The 17,386-nt window shown below is 41.3% G+C and overlaps 1 protein-coding gene across 2 annotated transcripts; it reads right to left on the reverse strand.

Moving 5' to 3' along the window:
- usf2l (upstream transcription factor 2, c-fos interacting-like) lies at window positions 1–16,989 on the reverse strand. Of its 2 annotated transcripts, XM_030394031.1 has the most exons (11): window positions 16,543–16,989; window positions 15,991–16,031; window positions 15,304–15,410; window positions 14,011–14,130; window positions 13,566–13,719; window positions 9,792–9,879; window positions 6,599–6,637; window positions 3,735–3,793; window positions 3,264–3,358; window positions 3,048–3,176; window positions 1–2,174 (listed from the first exon to the last, which is right to left on the reverse strand). In XM_030394031.1, exons 1-11 carry the CDS (start codon window positions 16,575–16,577, stop codon window positions 2,085–2,087), a joined length of 957 nt encoding a protein of 318 aa, XP_030249891.1. In that variant the 5' UTR covers window positions 16,578–16,989; the 3' UTR covers window positions 1–2,084. The 2 variants fall into 2 exon arrangements, with proteins under 2 accessions (XP_030249891.1, XP_030249892.1); XM_030394032.1 differs by lacking the exon at window positions 6,599–6,637.
- Between the last annotated feature and the right edge of the window lie 397 nt (window positions 16,990–17,386).

The raw sequence follows: 17,386 nt of genomic DNA on the forward strand, positions 1-17,386 counted from the left end.
TTATTAGCTAGTGAAAGTTTTATTTCCACCATTTTACTTAGAAAAGATGTCTTACAATCTAACCTGAGAACAGTGAGGCTGCTACAGAGAGAAAAGGAGTCTTTTTTTCTTTCTTTTGCCATTTCAAAAAGGAAACGTGAGGAGAGGAAAAAAAAAAAAAAAAAAAAAAAAAGAATTAGCCACGAGTGACCTTTCATTTGCAAACATCCGTCTTCCAAAGCATTATTCATGTCTTCACATTCACATTTTCTGCTCTCCTCACACCGAGGTGTTAGAAAAAGAAATAAAAAAAATTCTGCTGCAAAAACATCTATCATTCAACTTTGGCTAGGAGCCTCGTTTGATAGATCAGACACTTGCACTATCAGGTTTGAATCTAGCAGTAGTAGCAGAACAGCGCTTCCAAAGCACAAGCTGTTAACTTGCACAGTCTGAGATATTAAAATGTGATAGTCTGCCTGATTTTGCCAGGGGTCTGAGTGTTGGTTTTGCTTTGCTGGATCCTGAGCTGTTGACACAGGGAGAGGCAATCCTGCTCTAATAAGTGGCTCCGGAGCTTGATATCTCTGTTCACTCACATCGCCCAAAGGGGAACCAAAAAAAAATAAAATACATCATGTATATTCATTCACAAAATCATCAACAATGTTAATATTGGCTTCTGCTGTTTGTACAACCAATTACGGTTTACTTATTGTTCGCCTGAGTGGGTGGAGAAATATGCAGGATCATTTCTAAGTTTCCCCACTTTCCAACTATTCCGTCTTTTCATGGAGAACAAGTCTCGCTCAACTAAGAAGTGCAACACAGGATTTCGGTGTTCTCCTTTTCCATAGTTAGCATAGTCTTTCAGTACCGCTCTCCAGGGTGCCTTCCTCCCTTGTGCGTCGAGCTCCATTTGAAGTGTTGCAATACCGAAATAGAGCAAACAGCTAGAAAATGAAACATGTGGGGATTATTCTTAGACGAAGTGAGTCACCGGTAAATCACACATGAACAAGAGCTGAAAATAAACACACAGTGCCTATAGATAGTTTGGCAAAAGTTGGAATTTGCACCGTTCTCCTCTCTCGAGCCAACCCAGCGAGTCAGGTTTGTCAATAGTCTACATGTGCCACACATGTACATTTCAGTTTGTGGTTAAATTGCATCTGAGCAGTTGGTTCTTTCCACACGATTCTGTTGACTTTTGAGTTGTTTTTCTGGTTAAGCAAATGCCCAACAATTCAAGTATACCACTTCTTTTTTTTTTTTTTTTTCAAACCAATCTCCAAGATTGCACACGTCATGACAAAAAAGGGCCAGCAGAAAGTTAATGAGTTATTGATTGTTTACTCCCCGAGATAATCTGCTCTAACATTCTGTAACATCTGTATTAAAACATGAGAAGTCATATTTATATAAATCAGCCCAGAAGCACAGGCCAGCACAGCTCCTTCTTTGTCTTTGGGTCTAGGTAAGCTATGTGTGTCAGAATATTTCAGTCTGTAGACTCATAATGTTGTGCATACTTTGATGTTTTCACACTTAAAATTCCGTCTGCTTCTCTGGGGTGCATGAGCTTCAATGTAACTGGTCTCCGTCAAGGGTTCTGTCAGCAAGCGGACTAATAAATTAAAGCAGCTAAAAACAACATATTAATACAGAACTCAAAACCACAAACAGAATAAAAGCATCGACTAAGTCAAAATGAATAATCTTGGCGGAAAATAAACTGACGGGGGACAAAATAAAATGACAAAGATCATAGTCCATGAGTGAGGCTAGATAAATACAAAACAAGGGAGGCGTTCAGAAGAACGTCTCTTTCACAGGTAGTGCGAGAAAAGCACTCTGATGGTGGTGAGTGGCCATCTTTTCTCCGAGCACATTTCTGCTGAGTTGTAACGGGTGGTTATCTCAATAGGATTAGAACAGTCAAGTACAGCCACAATTGGCCGGTGAAGGGATCGCGCCCTGGGAACCCAGGGGGAGGACACATTCACTAAAATGAAAGTGATTCTTCACAAGTCCTTGTTTTTTTTCAACCCTATCGGTTGGATGTCTGGGTGGTGGTGCCCCTCCCTGTTCATTCTGTCTCCGCTTCACTGCGGTGGCGTCTCTCCAACCATCTCGATGCCGTGCTGCTGGAGCTGCGCTCGGAGCAAAGCATTCTCATTCTTCAGCTCTTCAATCTTCAGAACAAAGAAGGGAAAAAAAAAAAATCTCATTATCAACATCTTCATCCCTGTGACAGCTTAATATAGCTTGGAGTTTACTGACCAAACTTTCTCGTTTGAAGACTGAGACTGCTGGCTGTGTGTAATGTACACACAGGGCCATTCAATCCTGGGGATTAAAGAGTAGTATGTGCAGGCCTATTCAAAGACACCTCTGTCCACAACCGACTGGATTATCAAATCTTGAGGTATGTCATCTCTGCTACATTTCTCTTGGGTGACTCCTCAATTCCCTGACTCCCCACTGTGGGACCGAGGAAAGGATATTGAGCTATGAGCACCAGAATAAGAATACATTGCTGAGTGCTTTGGAGGCCTGGGATTCAATGGGGAGATGTGGCGGCTTCAGAGCTGCAATACTTCACAATACTTTGGGTGCATTAGCATGCAGTTAGCTCTCACACAACCCCAGTGTATATTATTCCCACAGTCTCTCAAACAGTGATTTCAGGTAACCCCTCTCATTATATGAGTGCAAACTCTTTTATCCTCTTTGTCAGGTTGTGATGATCAGCTCTACAGTCTCTGGTCTCAGGGGGTTTGTTTTGGAGAAATGAAGATGCGAACGGGGCAAGGTGGATTTCATGCTTCTCAGACTTGAGTGAAAGGATGTTGCAAAGCATTCCAAAGCAAACTAATCTATTCAATGCAGCGGCAATCTTCACAGACACATATGCAGCCCACGATGGCCGCCTTATTATACATAACTTTATTTATCTGCTACACACGGCAACATCAGAGGAAGATTTTTACATTACCATTCATAGACCTTTTTCGCCCATTATTGAAGCACTAGAAACTTCACTTGAGGCCAACTGATATTCATACCTGCTGCCTGCACAGCTCATTGTCCACTTGTATCCTCTCCACTTCCTTCAGACTCTCCTGCAGCCGCTGGTTGCTTTGCCTCAGCTCTCGGATGTAGTCGCACGCTTTAGACAGAATGCCTCCTTTGCTCTGGAAGGACACGGAGTTGAATCGTGAGCGTTTGAAACAGAAACTTCTGTAAAAAGTTAGAGGCGGTGCTGAAGTGAGACTGCTTACTGCTCCAGTCTTGGTGCTGTCCATACTGCAGTCTGGGATGATCTTGGAAAGAGTGACAATCCAGTTGTTGATCTTATCTCTCCGCCGCCTCTCAACTGATGGGATGTTTAAAAAGATAGATTAAAAAGATTATTTACATTATAAATATATAAATACCGCAAGCACTTTCTGATTTGTTTTTCTTTTCACAGAGTGAGAGATCAGAGGTAATTTCAGTTTAAAAAAAAACAGATTTTTATTTCCTAGATCTCCTCATTTCAGTGGTTGCACTTTAGGTACCGAACGCTGTCTGACTTTTAACAGCTCAACAGCAACCTCTAATGGCCAGTCTTCAAACATCTATTCTTAATAGACTATTTTGACAGGGCTTGGTGATTTCCTTTCAACAAAAATGCTCCATCTAGGCACCACAGTGCATTGTGTTGCCGTGTCTGCTCAAATCAAAAGCCACAGTCATTGCTAATTACCCACCTTCATTATGTTGCGCTCTTCTTCTTTCATCTCTGGGTGTTCGCGGTCCGTCCATTTTCCTGCACACAGACAGGAAATAAAACACTTTTCATACACTACAATATCGCCCATCTCCGACTACCCAACAATCAGGCACAAAACCAAACCAAGCCCCCCCAAAATTCACCTAATCCTGTGCCTATTAAAAACTATTCATCACCCTTATCATTAAATTTAAGTCTTTTGTAATCACAGACGTCGCCACTGCCGCTTTGTGATTTTAAAAAAAAGGAGCCTCTGAAGTTGTGTAGAGCCTTTGGTAATAATGAACGATGCACAGCCATATGGGGCTGCACATGCAGGCCTGAAGCTGGGCCGCTTTGACTGGAATACAGAGACCGGTCCAACCTTTGTATTCTTGGTGGCCGTCCTCTTCCCAGGTGTGGCCTGAAGCGAGCGCTCCGCTTTATTATGCTGTAAAATTACAACACTGTAGAAAACCAGATGCTGTCTATTGGCGTCTGGGCGTACGCTAATGACACAACTGTGTCTTGTCTCTGTGTCTTCCCTGAGGTATTGTGTTAATTAAGTCCCTGAGACGTGACAGGGACACTTATCCAACCACCCACACGACACGAACAGGCCAACAGTACGCTCACTTATTATATAGGTGGCCAACTGAATTTCAAACAAGTTATGTCACACTAATTGAAAAGACAATTAACACTTCACTTACCCCGTTTCAAATCAATCACAAACAACCAAAAGAACCCAAAGACCAGTGCATCTGTGCTAAAGAAAGTCTTGTGAGAAGAGTTTTTGCGATTGTTTACTCGGTGCATTTCTGCTTACTGCTTTGCATGAAGTTGATAACGTCCTGTAAGGTCACTCTTGTTTCTTGTCTGTCCCTCTACGACACATCTTTATTCTGCAGCAGTGAATTTGTGACCCATCAACACAACTCGACTGCTGATATCTCCGTTTGAGATAGTCAGCCAAACCAAACTGCAGTCTCTCTTGTATCTCAACGCATCTTAATGGGATTTCAGCTGTATAATGGATTCAGCCCAACAGTGCTCTTCGGCAGAGTGTAAAAAAAAAAAAAAAAAAAATGTGGATGACTGTATGAATAACTAAATGTACAGGCCTACAGGAACGTCAATTTTCTTCCTCTTTTACAACTTACAGGCACACCTCATCTAAGTGCTCCCGAGAGTTATTGTTGCCGGAGAGATCCAGAACATTAGCAGTACACAACCCCACTGCTGAAGCGCTTTATTCATATCATCTGAGGCATGGATGTAGGAGGACTACATTTGTACAAATCTAATATTGATTCTCGAAAGAGAAATGCATTTGTCACTCCTTCTTCCCTCCCCTATCATTAGGCTACAGTATTACACCAAGCCTGAGCCTGGACGAAAGCCAGGTTTCCATCCGAAGTAATCGCACATTTGAACAGAAGAAGCAGGTAGCGCCATTTGTCAATTTGGAAAATCTTGTATCATTGCAGACGAAGGCGCAAGATAGCAGAATTACAATAGTGCCCATTGCCCCTCAAACGGTGAAAAGCAATAATAAAAGAAAATAAAAAATGTAAACATTTTCACATTTCGAATTAAGTTTCCTGTTTCAATGAAAAATGTCATATTAGATGTTTTAATCTACTGTTGAGCTGTAAAATATTCTGCATTCTTTACATACTCTTTGTCACAACTGTCTGATAACCACATAAGGGATCCCTGACAAAAAAAAACCTGTGAATACTGGTCGATATTATATGTACATATATCTCTGAAATTTTCCTCTCCTTATATTGATATCGCCCCCCAAAATAGTATCAGTCAGGCTTTAGTATTCAAGTGTGGAAGGTTACATGTAATCTGTGTGGAGCGATGACTTAACTATTAATCTGCTGTTGAAACTGAAAGAACTCATCAGTCATGTGAAATAAATGTTTGATATGTCAGGACTTATTCAGAGGAGGGGTTTCTATCTTCTATAAAGAGCAACAACTTTCAGTCAAAAAAAGGCACAAACGATCTCGCTGTTTCCATCAACAATTTCTCATGCAAATGCAAAAATACGCTGATTGACACCCCGCTAATGAGTCACTTAAGTGTACGTTGAGATACAAATGACTGCAGTTTGAGCTTGATAGTCTCTCAGCGACTGATACAGATAAAGATAAGCGTTAGTGACCATTAAATGTCTGTGTGCAAATCATCTTTCGGTTGAGATACAGTGATAGTGACCACTCATTGCTTTGTCCCAATATTAATTCTAGTATATAAACGCTTTTCTGTTATCTCCCTAAGCTGCCCTATCCAATAAAGCTATTTACAGATAAAATTATGTGAAGAGGCCTATTTTCTTTAGTGAAAAAAATATAAATCTCCCTGCAGAGGGATTCTCAAAGCCCCTAGCAAATATGTGCACCTACACCTTCCACAGACCTAGAAAAAACAATGAATTAGTTTGAAAAATACCTCATTTGAAACTAGGCTAAACTAGAAACAAAACAACTACGACAGATGACACGTTGAAAACAATACTAAAATAAAAGTGTGGAGCAAGCCATTTGCTTCCAGATGGAGAACAATGACCTAATTTCCAAGTCCTAATGGACAAATGCATTTGCCACGAGCACAACTAACAACAATGGATCAGGGTCAGCATTGAAGAAATGCTACATCTGTGTCTCACACATCAAGAGCAGGGAGAATCACCAGGGACATCTGAGAGGGGAGGGGAGGAGAGGGAAGCTGAGGTTTGTGTGCTTCTTCTCTCTTCCTGTGAGCTCATTTGATTAGTTCATTTGCTGTAAAAACAAAACAAAAAGGGAAGGGGGGAGAGTGTGGGAGAAATGTGGAAACTGTCCTCACCAGTTTAAACCTTCATGTTGCAGCAGCTCGTTTTCATCTCTGCGAATGGCAGATAGGGTGTTGAAGTTTTCATTAATTTCACTCACATGCCAATAATAATGTCACTGTTCATTAGCTGAAACTTAAATATAACTCTGAGGCTTGTGTCAAAAATCATACATTATTCATGGGAGGGGAAATAAATAGAAACACACAGATTGCAGATAGGCATCCTGAGAGATGAGAAAACAATTCACTTTCAAACACATGGAAATGCAGACGTACACCACAACAAAGCTTTTTCTTTACTCGTGACTGGAAAGCAGCGTGTTGTAACGTTGTGAATATCAAGCTAGATGAGAAACGGCACAGCTGCTGCCAAAATTAGGGCAGATGTAGAACTCTCCGTAATGCTGCCCACAACAAAGGAGCTTAAATCTTTAAGAAATACAAAGTTTTTGAAAATCACAGAAGCAGTCAACATCCTTGATGTTCATCCAAACATTATATAAAGCCAAGCAGACAAATGAAAGGAAGACGGTTAATACTAGTGTGGTGCTCATCTCTGGTTTGTGTGTTTTTAATAACCTTCACAACAAGAAAGAAAACTGAGCATATGTGCAGTGTTAGTAGTGGGTCCTGACAGTTTCACAAGTTAAAGGTTAAGTATAAGCCTGGTGCTAATTGGAGGAATATTCACTTAGGTCGGTGCTGACTCAATTTGAGGGTCATGTGTTCATTTTTGGTGAGCAATCAAGCAAACAGCCAAGCTTTGACTTCTACCAAACAGGGAACAAACATAGTCACATGGTGTTTCCCACACATAGACTTCTCGTGGGAGGGTTGTTTCGCAAAAGCTTGTAAGTGCGCTTAGTTGTTGTGATGTCAGTTGTAACTAGGGCTGTACGATATTGACACGAAAAATACTGACTTTGTAGGGGAGAGCTTTGTTTTTTGGATATAATGCACTCCCCTACAAACAAATCAGGCCATGCTTTGCTTGATAAATTGATCAAGAAGCATTAAGGCTCACAACCATGTATCCAAGATCCATTAAATCGTACTAAGTCATGCAATATTAGACAGACGTCTCTTTTAAAAGAGAACCATGTGAGTTGTAGCATGACGTATTTGAGTCAAATTGCCTTGATGATATGTTGCGATGGTAATGCTGAAACAATATATTGTGCAGCCCTATTTGGTACCATGTCAGTTTCGATAGTTTTGATTGACTGTATCATTAACAGGCCTCATCTATCGACCATGTGCAGTTGTGAAAATGTAATTGTAGACAAAAGAATCCAGAATGTAAGCTGCATTTTTAGCCGACTTCATTAAACACACTGCTGACGAAACAGAAAGCCGAGGCATGCCTGTGTGTGCACATTAAGATGGGCAATTAAATCAACACTATTTATGAAAACTTTTGAAGTGATTTCTGAAGAAAGACTCAAGGCTCTCTTTCAGATAGAAGGTCATGCAACCTGTAACTGGTTACATGACCTCATAGAAAACTGCATCTCTGAGCTCAAGTGTTTAGCACTCAAGTGAACCCTGATTCTGAGAATAAACTGGCTGGAATTCCGTTTTTTGAACAACTATCCGTAGAGCCAGGCTGGTATCATGCAATTAAGATGACAACTCAAGTTTGTCTTTGCTCAGGTAAGCCTGCTGATTATCTTAATAACAGCAATCACCAGCATGTGGCTAACAGTTGGAGAGAGTCTGAGAGTAATCCCTTTTTGGAGCATGATTATAATGATGCATGTGGTGAATTTTTGAGATAAATAACATCAGAAGATTTGAGATGGAGAAAGCAGGCCAGTTAAGATGGGCTGAAACACATATCATTGCCATAAAATCGATTTAAAGCAAACTCTGCACAGAGATTAGAGGACTCCCTGGGCAGACTCGCAGCATGTGGTGAAAGTTAAAAACAACAACAACCATATTGGCACTTTATGTAACATAGACTGAGCCTCATGGTAGATTAAATAGGCTTTGAAGTTGTTTTTCTTGCCTTATCACCATATAACATCCAATTATTGATCAGCCTGATTGATTGAAAAAATAGATGGGCCATATAAACAGGTTGTGCTGCTCTTTCTCTCTGCTTAACACCACATCCCTGCCCCATTTAACCGCAATCCGACTCCCTCCACTTTCGCAGCCTCCTCCTGCATTAGCATTTAGATTTAGGTGAACTCGGCATGCTTTGTTCACTCAATATGTTTAGATGTTCATTTAAGTGTTGTGTATCTCAGTCAGGGTTGGGTGAAAGGCGGCAAAAGCAGTCCGTGTCAAGCTGGTGTAGATTTGTTCTGGAGTGTCGCAGGAGCAGATCTACACAGACAAACTCAAATGTGTGTTATTTTAATTGTTAAAGCTACTAGATATAGATCCATTTTCTCAGAGAACTGATAATCTAATCTAAGTTTCCTAACCTGTAGTTTATGCACCGCTGAGAGTAAGAAAGGCAAAGATGTAGTGAGCAGACATGGATGATTCAAAATTCCACAGCTGTAATAAGATTTGTCGCGTTAAAAACTTTTTCCCTCCTCTCAGAAACCTGGCAGAACATATTTTGCAAATTGCAATAATGTCGTCTTTTCCCGAAGCTGTAAAAAAACATCTACACTGGCGCCGACATGTTTAGATCTCTCGTCTACACTGCATGGTTCTACCCAGGTGCAGCATTTTGATAACACGAGTGCCACAACAGCGTGCTGTGCCTCTTCTTCGTGCTGATTGGCAGATCAGCAACTCTAAAAAAAGGTGCATGTTGTGTGTGTAGATGCTGTGCTGATCAAGTCAACGAAAGGAATTTGGCTTTGCATTATAGGTTCTATCCATCAGCTATACTGTCATTATAGTTAATTAACAGCTGATAATATTTATGCATTGTCAGCCAAAGTAATTGCGAGTCCCCAGTAAAAGCTTTGGTAAAAATGTCTTGATTGAAATTAATCGAATGAATTATTTGTTGTGAATGAATCTGATTAAAAATCCATCGGGGCCAATGCCACCCTTGAACTTCAGCTGAACAATTGACAACTAAAATCACCAGAAATCCTTTCTCCAGTGACATTAACATGGAGGATAACAAGAATGTTGAAAAAGAACTGACCAGCCAGGAGTTTGCTTTCAGAAAAATCTGTCTCATATCAATGCTGTGTCCTTTTCCCAACCAGCAACTGATAGAGATGATACTCACGCAGGGTAGGGCTGTGTGCGCGGGGCAATGGTTCGTTGCGTGCCAGTCTGAATGACATCAGGGGGGGTCATCATCACATAAAACTGACCTGTGGGGTGCACAACAGTCATCAGTTAGCATTGATGAAATAGACTATAGGGAAACATGAGCATGAAAGACTCTTGTTGCTCTAATGAAATATCTCACAACAAATAAGTGAGTGAGTGTTCACTTTAAAAAAATAAAATAAGGAAACCCATCAAACCCCAAATCCTCACAGGCACACACACAAAACAATGTTTACACTGCAGGAAGCGCTCTCATGTACAATCAACGCAGACAGAAAAACTGCCAAGCCTCCTTTTTTCCATGCTCCAGAGACATCCACAACAAAACATAAAATATAAAATGGAGAGAAAAATGCACACACACTCCACTTTAAGGCAAACTGTGTCTTTCAGCACTGCTACAAGGCCTCATCTTGTTCCTGTGGGCCTCCAACACAGTTTACTGCCATTTTCAATAAATCAGCCCAAAAATTAAAGGTCCCCTCACACAAAACCATCCCCAGTAACAACAGATAACAGAGCATGTTACTCCTCGACAGAGACGTAAGACATGAATGGATTTTCACATCCAAACAGCCTATAGTTTATCCCTCTGCAGAAAGAAAATAACAACAACTCGTGATGAGGGACTGCACAGCAGCCTGCTTTAACCGTTTCTGTGAAAATGTGTCTACTTGCAGCAAGAAACATAAACTTTAGGATTCATATAGGGGTCGGCAATCTGGTCCCCCAAAAAACAATAACATGATTTATTTAATTACTATCACGACACATGAAATTGTAATTGTTTTTCTCTATTTTGAAATGCCCATAGACTAATGCCAGACTTGAACTAGCCTGTAAATGTCTCTATTTGCACCATTACCATATAATATGGCCCAAATACATCACAAACTATGCCATTTGGAAGTTAAAAACAATAAATAAAAAGACATTCTATACAAACTGACACTATTACATTTTAGCCATTTCAGACAGTTGCTGAATAGCGACAGAGCACCGCAATTAAAATGAAGTCATTATTTTGTGTTGTTTTGCTATCAATCCAGTAACTTGGTGTTTACTTTATCTGTTCTTTAAATTCCTAAATTTTGCATCGAACAAAGATCAAGACAGTGAACAAAACAGTTTTGTGATGGAAAAACATCCATCATATTTCATATAACAATGATTACCAGACAAGTGATTGTTAACAGGCAGCAGACTATACATTCAAGAAATTGCTTAAAATTTGACCTAGTTTGTAAACTGAAGTAACAAGGTATTAGTGAACACCTTCTAGATGTATTGGCACACGAAATCCAAGTTTGAATCAATTTGAACTGAATTGTTCCTTCTGACAAAGAGGCTTTTTGGTGGATAAATATTGTTGAAAACCAAAAACAATGATGGTCGCACACAAACAACACTTAGATTTCACAGAAAGGTCAAGCACTTCCCAGCCCTGGATCCATCCAGTCTTGTTGGATTGTGGTTTCCTTTGCCAGAGCCCCATGCCCTTATCCTCCACAATCCCTCACCTCATAGGAGACGACAGCTTGTAAAGCACTCTCCACCTACACCCTACAGTGCAGTCCTCAGCCAGTATGTCATGCCTGCTTAAACTGCCCCAGGCTCACTGAGGATGAAGACAACAACCCACTTCCTCATGAACGGCCCTGGCATCAGCTGTTAGCCACAGTAACAAAACCTCATGGTCCTCTTCTTCTGTGGCATCAGCAGAAGGAGAAGGGAGGAAAAAAACAAAATAGCCACAAACACAGCTGTTTTTGTAGATTCATTCTGCTGCATCTAGAGTGTAATAGAAGTTATGAGGTGCGTCAATTGATGCTGCTCAATGGCCTTAAGGGCGTCTGACTTGTCTGAGTATTTGTCATGTGATACGAGTACAACACACAGCACACAGTGAGAGAGAGAGAGAGAGACACAGGCGTAGTTTGTGGATGTGCTGCATTAGCCTGACAAGTCTCAGTAATAAATGTGTGTCCTTACAGAGTCATTAAGGACATGTGTGAGCTCTTGAGTTTCAGAGTACTGAATCCTCACTGAGTACTCAGTACCGAGTTCCCTCCACAGACTGCTTAACAACCATTCACACCTGGGGTAACCTAGCCCTAGCAACCCACATGAAGGCCGGTGGGATCAACTACCCACAAGTGGTCCTAACGGGTCTGAAACTCAGAGCAAGTCAGTGTCCTTCACGACTCTGTAAGGACACTCCTACACAGAGTTTCAGAAACTGAAACACGTCCAGTTCCCAACGATTCAGCACTTAGAAGTGAACTGTGATGTTCAGCCGTTAAAGATGTTCTGGGTTTTATGGGCCAGGTTCATCTTGCTAAAACTTAAAAACATTAGCTTTACGACAGGAAGGGCAGATGGTATATGAGTATCAAAATGCTTGATTACCGTGTGCAGGTACTTGGATTAAATTTGTGTAGCATTACGGCAACAAACATGTGACAAACAATGCTTATCAGCTTTTATAGGCTACATTTGTTTTGTGAACAGCTCTGCTTTCCCCTCTGCATGCCTCATTCAGAGCTGCGATGAATCCAATATTCTGTCAATCAACTCAGCGAAAACTTTTCGGCTTATATGACAGTAAATTAAATTATCTTCTGGATGGTTGCTCGGACAAACAGTCTTAAAATTTTATGAAGCAAGGAAATGATGAGGAACATAATCAGCAGATTAACAGATAATGAAAATAACTACTACTTGCAGTGATGTATGGCCATAAGCATTATCCTCAGTTTTAAAAAGGAAAATCTAAAATGTGACATCAGATGAGAAGTGGGTCTTAAGATGCAGGTACAGATCTCTGTTGGCTCTCATTTTCATGCCTGTGCAGAGCCCTCGTCTGGGCCAACAGTGCGGCAGAAAGCACAGACACCAGCAGAAACACTGGGTGATGAATTACAAGTTCCTCCAGTAACCACTTGTCCACACTGTGCGCTTTCACTCTAAAACCGTGAGGACACCGATGATCCACTCCTAAAACTGCCAACCGAGCAGATGCTGGCTGTGTGTAACAGAGCCAGAGGGCTACACTCTGCTCTCCAGATCAACCCAGCACCCACCACCCTCTCTGACAGACATATAGAGCCCACCAGCCTCCTCTGGATCACTACCGTGTCACCACAAGGACAGTCAGTACAGCCAGACGAGGACATATGGCAGTAAAGAGGAAGAGAAGCAGAGTGGGTGGACATGTGACATGAAACAAACAGTAAATATGATCAGCGTGACTGATTTCATTTTGGTCTTAGATAATATTTTACTTGTCTGTTCGAGGAAGCATATTTCATCCATGAAAACATGTTTTTGACGTAAAAATGAGATCTTATGTTATACTGAACAAAAAGTGTTGCTAGATTTTTATGACAGAAAATGTTTCATTATTCAAAAGTAAGTAAAACCTAAGTCTAAAAAAAATGCTGAGGAGCTGTCCACCTGTGTCACAACTCCCATTTCAATCACAGTCCCCTGCAAAAAGGGCAGCATAATTTATCATTCTCCAGCACTTCTATGGTCCTGCTGTCTTTCATGTCAGCCAAAACTGCAGGATCATGGTTCATTTATAGCTACTAAGAAAAGAGCTGTTTCTCTCTAATTATGCTACTCCTCGAGTCTTCTCGTTGTTTGTCGCTCAAAATAATGGCTAAATTAGCCCCGTAGCACTGTATTAAGTTTCAACCCAAATTAAGCGTGAGAGCTGACTCACCCCCTGCCTGTGTGAGTGTGGGATCCGTGGCGGCCTGCACAGACACAGTCCCATCGCTCACCGCGGTCGCGGGGAAGTAAGCGAAGCGCGTCTCGCCTCCCACTGCCTCTCCTGCTGGGCTTCCTCCATTACTGAAAGGGTTTTGGATCACAGCCTGTGACGGATACGGACAGAGGAGAGGGTGAACAAGTAGCAACGGAGCAGTCACAGCAGGTGAACGCACACCTCAGTCTCTGTCAGACTCAATACTGGCCTCCCCTCTAGACCCCAAAGTGAGATGCGGTGCCATCTGACAGCTGGGATAAAGGGAGGTAAAAGAAGTTGGAGCGATCTTGTTAGCAAAGATAACAGAGAGGTCAGTCAAGCCATCACTATACTGGAAATAAATACATTTGGTCTTATGTTCTTAGAACAATGATTCATAAAGAGAAGGAGAGTTCAGTACCTGAGCCACGGCCTGAGGAGCCCCAGTGAAGGCGGCTGTGGAGACGACACTCACTGCTCCTCCCCCGTCATCTCTTCCATCAAGGTGCTGATCAGTCACCTGAACAACACGATACGTCACCTGTGAGGAGGAGAGACAAGCACAATTAAAAGTGAATGAAACGCTGAGCTTTAATGTAATTTACTATAATCCCTGTGACAAGCAATCTGTGGCCAGATCAAAAACCTTACCCGACTTGTCGATTTGGTTATCATATCTGTTGCTTCAGTTCAGCCGAACTCAGTTTCTCACACTAAAGTCCTAATCTCAGCAAGCGTGCTGATCTCAATCCAGGCACATTCTGAAGCGCAAGCATATTGTGTGGGATGTAATATGCTTATGCTTCAGAATGTGCTTGATTCAATTTGAAAACAAGTCAAGAAAATGAGCTTGTTTATTCCAAGAATCAGTATTTGTATTCCTCTATCATGTGACTCTCCTCCTGACTGACATGTGACAGCAGCCCCATGCCAATCCTGGACCAGACTGGAATCACATGATCGCTCACACACTAGTCCTGTTTGCACTTAATGAGCCACATGGATCGCTGACTTAACTCACTCCAGTTTAAATCATCCAAATAAGGATAAACCAAATTGACTTTCCTCCCTCCCTTTAAATGTATCTGCATCACTCTCCCAGTGTCTATCACTGACCACCACAGGTGTGAATACCACATCAGTAGATGGGTAGAACACACCATTGTCACCAGTCAATAACGGGACTAGAAAAAATAAAACCACACATGCACAACTTCAGGCAATTTAGAGCCTGCTATCCTCCTGACTTGTGTCTGGAATAGGGCAGAGAGCCAACGGATCCAGAAAAATCACATGATAACATAACAAGAAAACGCAGCCTTACCTTACTGCGAGGTGGCAGCAGTATGAAAAAGCCCCAATCACAAAGAGTACTCTGTGTGGTGTGAAATGTTGTTTACTGGCAATCATTATCTCCCACTGTCACGATGCTCCCAGCATGCAACCAAACCCTTTCAGCCACATTTATCAATACGTAATGTGAAGCTCTGTCGGCTGCTAATTACGTCTTCGCGCAAACACCCCTTGGACATGTGTTCAACCTGACATCTAAAGTAATTCTTAGCTGTTCTGCTTTCTCTTGTGAGTGCCGGGCAGATATGCCATTAAGGGCACTTAGTGTCTGTCTGAAACAGAAAAGAAAAAGAAAAAAGCAAAAAAAAAAACCAACAACAATCACAAGTAGTATACAATTCTAGTGCCATTAGTGACTTACCTGACCACCTTCAGTGCGGAACTGATACTGTATGTTATGGTCACCAAACGCTGCAGCCTGCTGAACACTGGCTATCGTAACAGCTGTCTGCTCTTCTCCTGTTCCGTCTCAGGGGGGAAAGAGGACACAAAAGCCAGTTGTGAGAACGGGAGGAAAACATAACAAAGACAGATATCAAGCCCTGAGATCAGCTGAAGAGCTTGTTGTTACACATCTTATTTATGAGGTAAAGCGTTTTGTGTTTTTAGTTAAAAGGTGCACTATGGAGTTTTGCGTAATACATCTTACATTTCTTTATTGACAGTTTTTTTTATGCCAAAACAAACTTAATAAACAAACTTGCTTTGTTTTTAATAAATGTAATAAACAAACTGACCTTATAGAACAACAACATATTACCGTTTTACTTTGTTTATATGTGGCGGACCCTGCCACCTTTCTAGCTTCAAACAGTGTTCTGGGGACCTTATTTTCATCTGAGAACAGCTTGCTTATTCAGTTACATAAAAAAAAAAAAAATACGTGTGTATTATTACCTCATTAATATTGTGCATCTTAAAAATGTGAGTTTAAAATTAATCTCCATCCAGCCCCTTTAAAACCAATCAAACTGTAACTATTTTATTTTCCAAAATATACATATCAATATAGCACAGGTCAGTGACAGCTTTGTAAATAAGTCCTTACCTTCAGATGTCTGGACAACCTCTTCTTCTTGCTTTTCGTGGCTGTAAATCAGACAGCATCAATTAAAAACGTACGCCCCAAGCTAACATTAGTGTGTATCCGTATTTAAAATAAATACAAGTTGTGACCCCAAACTTTCTCGCAACTGATGGCAAACTTGTGCAAGAAGCCAGTCAACCAACAGAACAATCGGAATGTAAAAAAAAACCAAACAAACACAACATCGCTACTGTCCTCAGATCACCTACAACTGATGAAAACACGATTGTCTGTGTTTAAAAGCTAGCTTAAGCTATCTTTAGCTGTTGTGCTGTCATTAGCTGATTATAATCATGTTCGTCCGGAATGGAAGTAAGTCTGCCCGGATACAACTAACTTCGCAAGCACCTCCACCTCACTTGCTAACTTATCTGCAGTCTTTTCACTGAATTCGTTTTAACAATCGCTTTTTTTTTTAGGTCAGGCCTTGGTTGGCGTCGTAAACTAGCTCTCCGAAATAGCATGCTGTTGCTAGCGAGTGTCAGTTAGCCATTTTGGCCGACTGTCAGTTACCTTGCGTTGTCCAGACTCTGTTCAAGCATATCCATCAGTGTTTCAATAAAAGGTGATATTCGGTGTCACAGACGGAGATGGAAGTGGTGATCACGGGAACAAACACTCGGGTCATGTGAGAGAGACAGCCCAGGACACGTGAGGTACAGCTCGGTGTCGGAGTTAAAATGGAGGCCGCTGAGAAACCGCCGCTGGGTGATCCGAGGTAACTCCGCTCCATCAGCTGCGCCGCTGAGGGATTTGCTGCACACGGGAGACCCAACTTCAAAGCGAGCGTCTGTACCGCCTGTGACCACAACACCGTGAAACATTACCGGCCGAATTCATATCTGCCATGATGGTCATCTGAGGAGAAAGTGTGAAGGAACAAACTCTCTCACAATAAATTAATGTTAAAGGCAAAAGCGTGATAGTTTCTTGGTGTCCTGAGGCAGGCATGAATGATGCAAAAAGTGTCTTTAAGAGGGGTGAAAGGTGGCTTCAAGGTCGGGCTCAGAATTGGAATTAAAAACAATATGAGCTTAGCATATTAGCTATAACCAAAATAGACATGCAAAATGCAGAAGTTTATTTCGATGCTAAGGTCTTTCCTATTAGTTGTTTTACTTCTCCTTTCCTTTTCCTTTCAACAGTGTTTCTCCACTATTTTGTAAAGTTATTTTGGAAAAGTTTGGACGTTTATAAGATTTGACTTGATCCAGAAAAGGCAAATCTCCTAGCAACACTTAAAGTAGCAGTGTGTAGTTTATGAGAAGGAATTCAAACTCAGAATTTTTATATTTTTCAACATAAATTAGGTATAATACAAACTCAGAAATACTAAATTTTTCCTGAACTGAATAAA

Source organism: Sparus aurata, chromosome 17 (genome assembly GCF_900880675.1).
Source record: "Sparus aurata chromosome 17, fSpaAur1.1, whole genome shotgun sequence".
Lineage (NCBI taxonomy): Eukaryota > Metazoa > Chordata > Actinopteri > Spariformes > Sparidae > Sparus > Sparus aurata.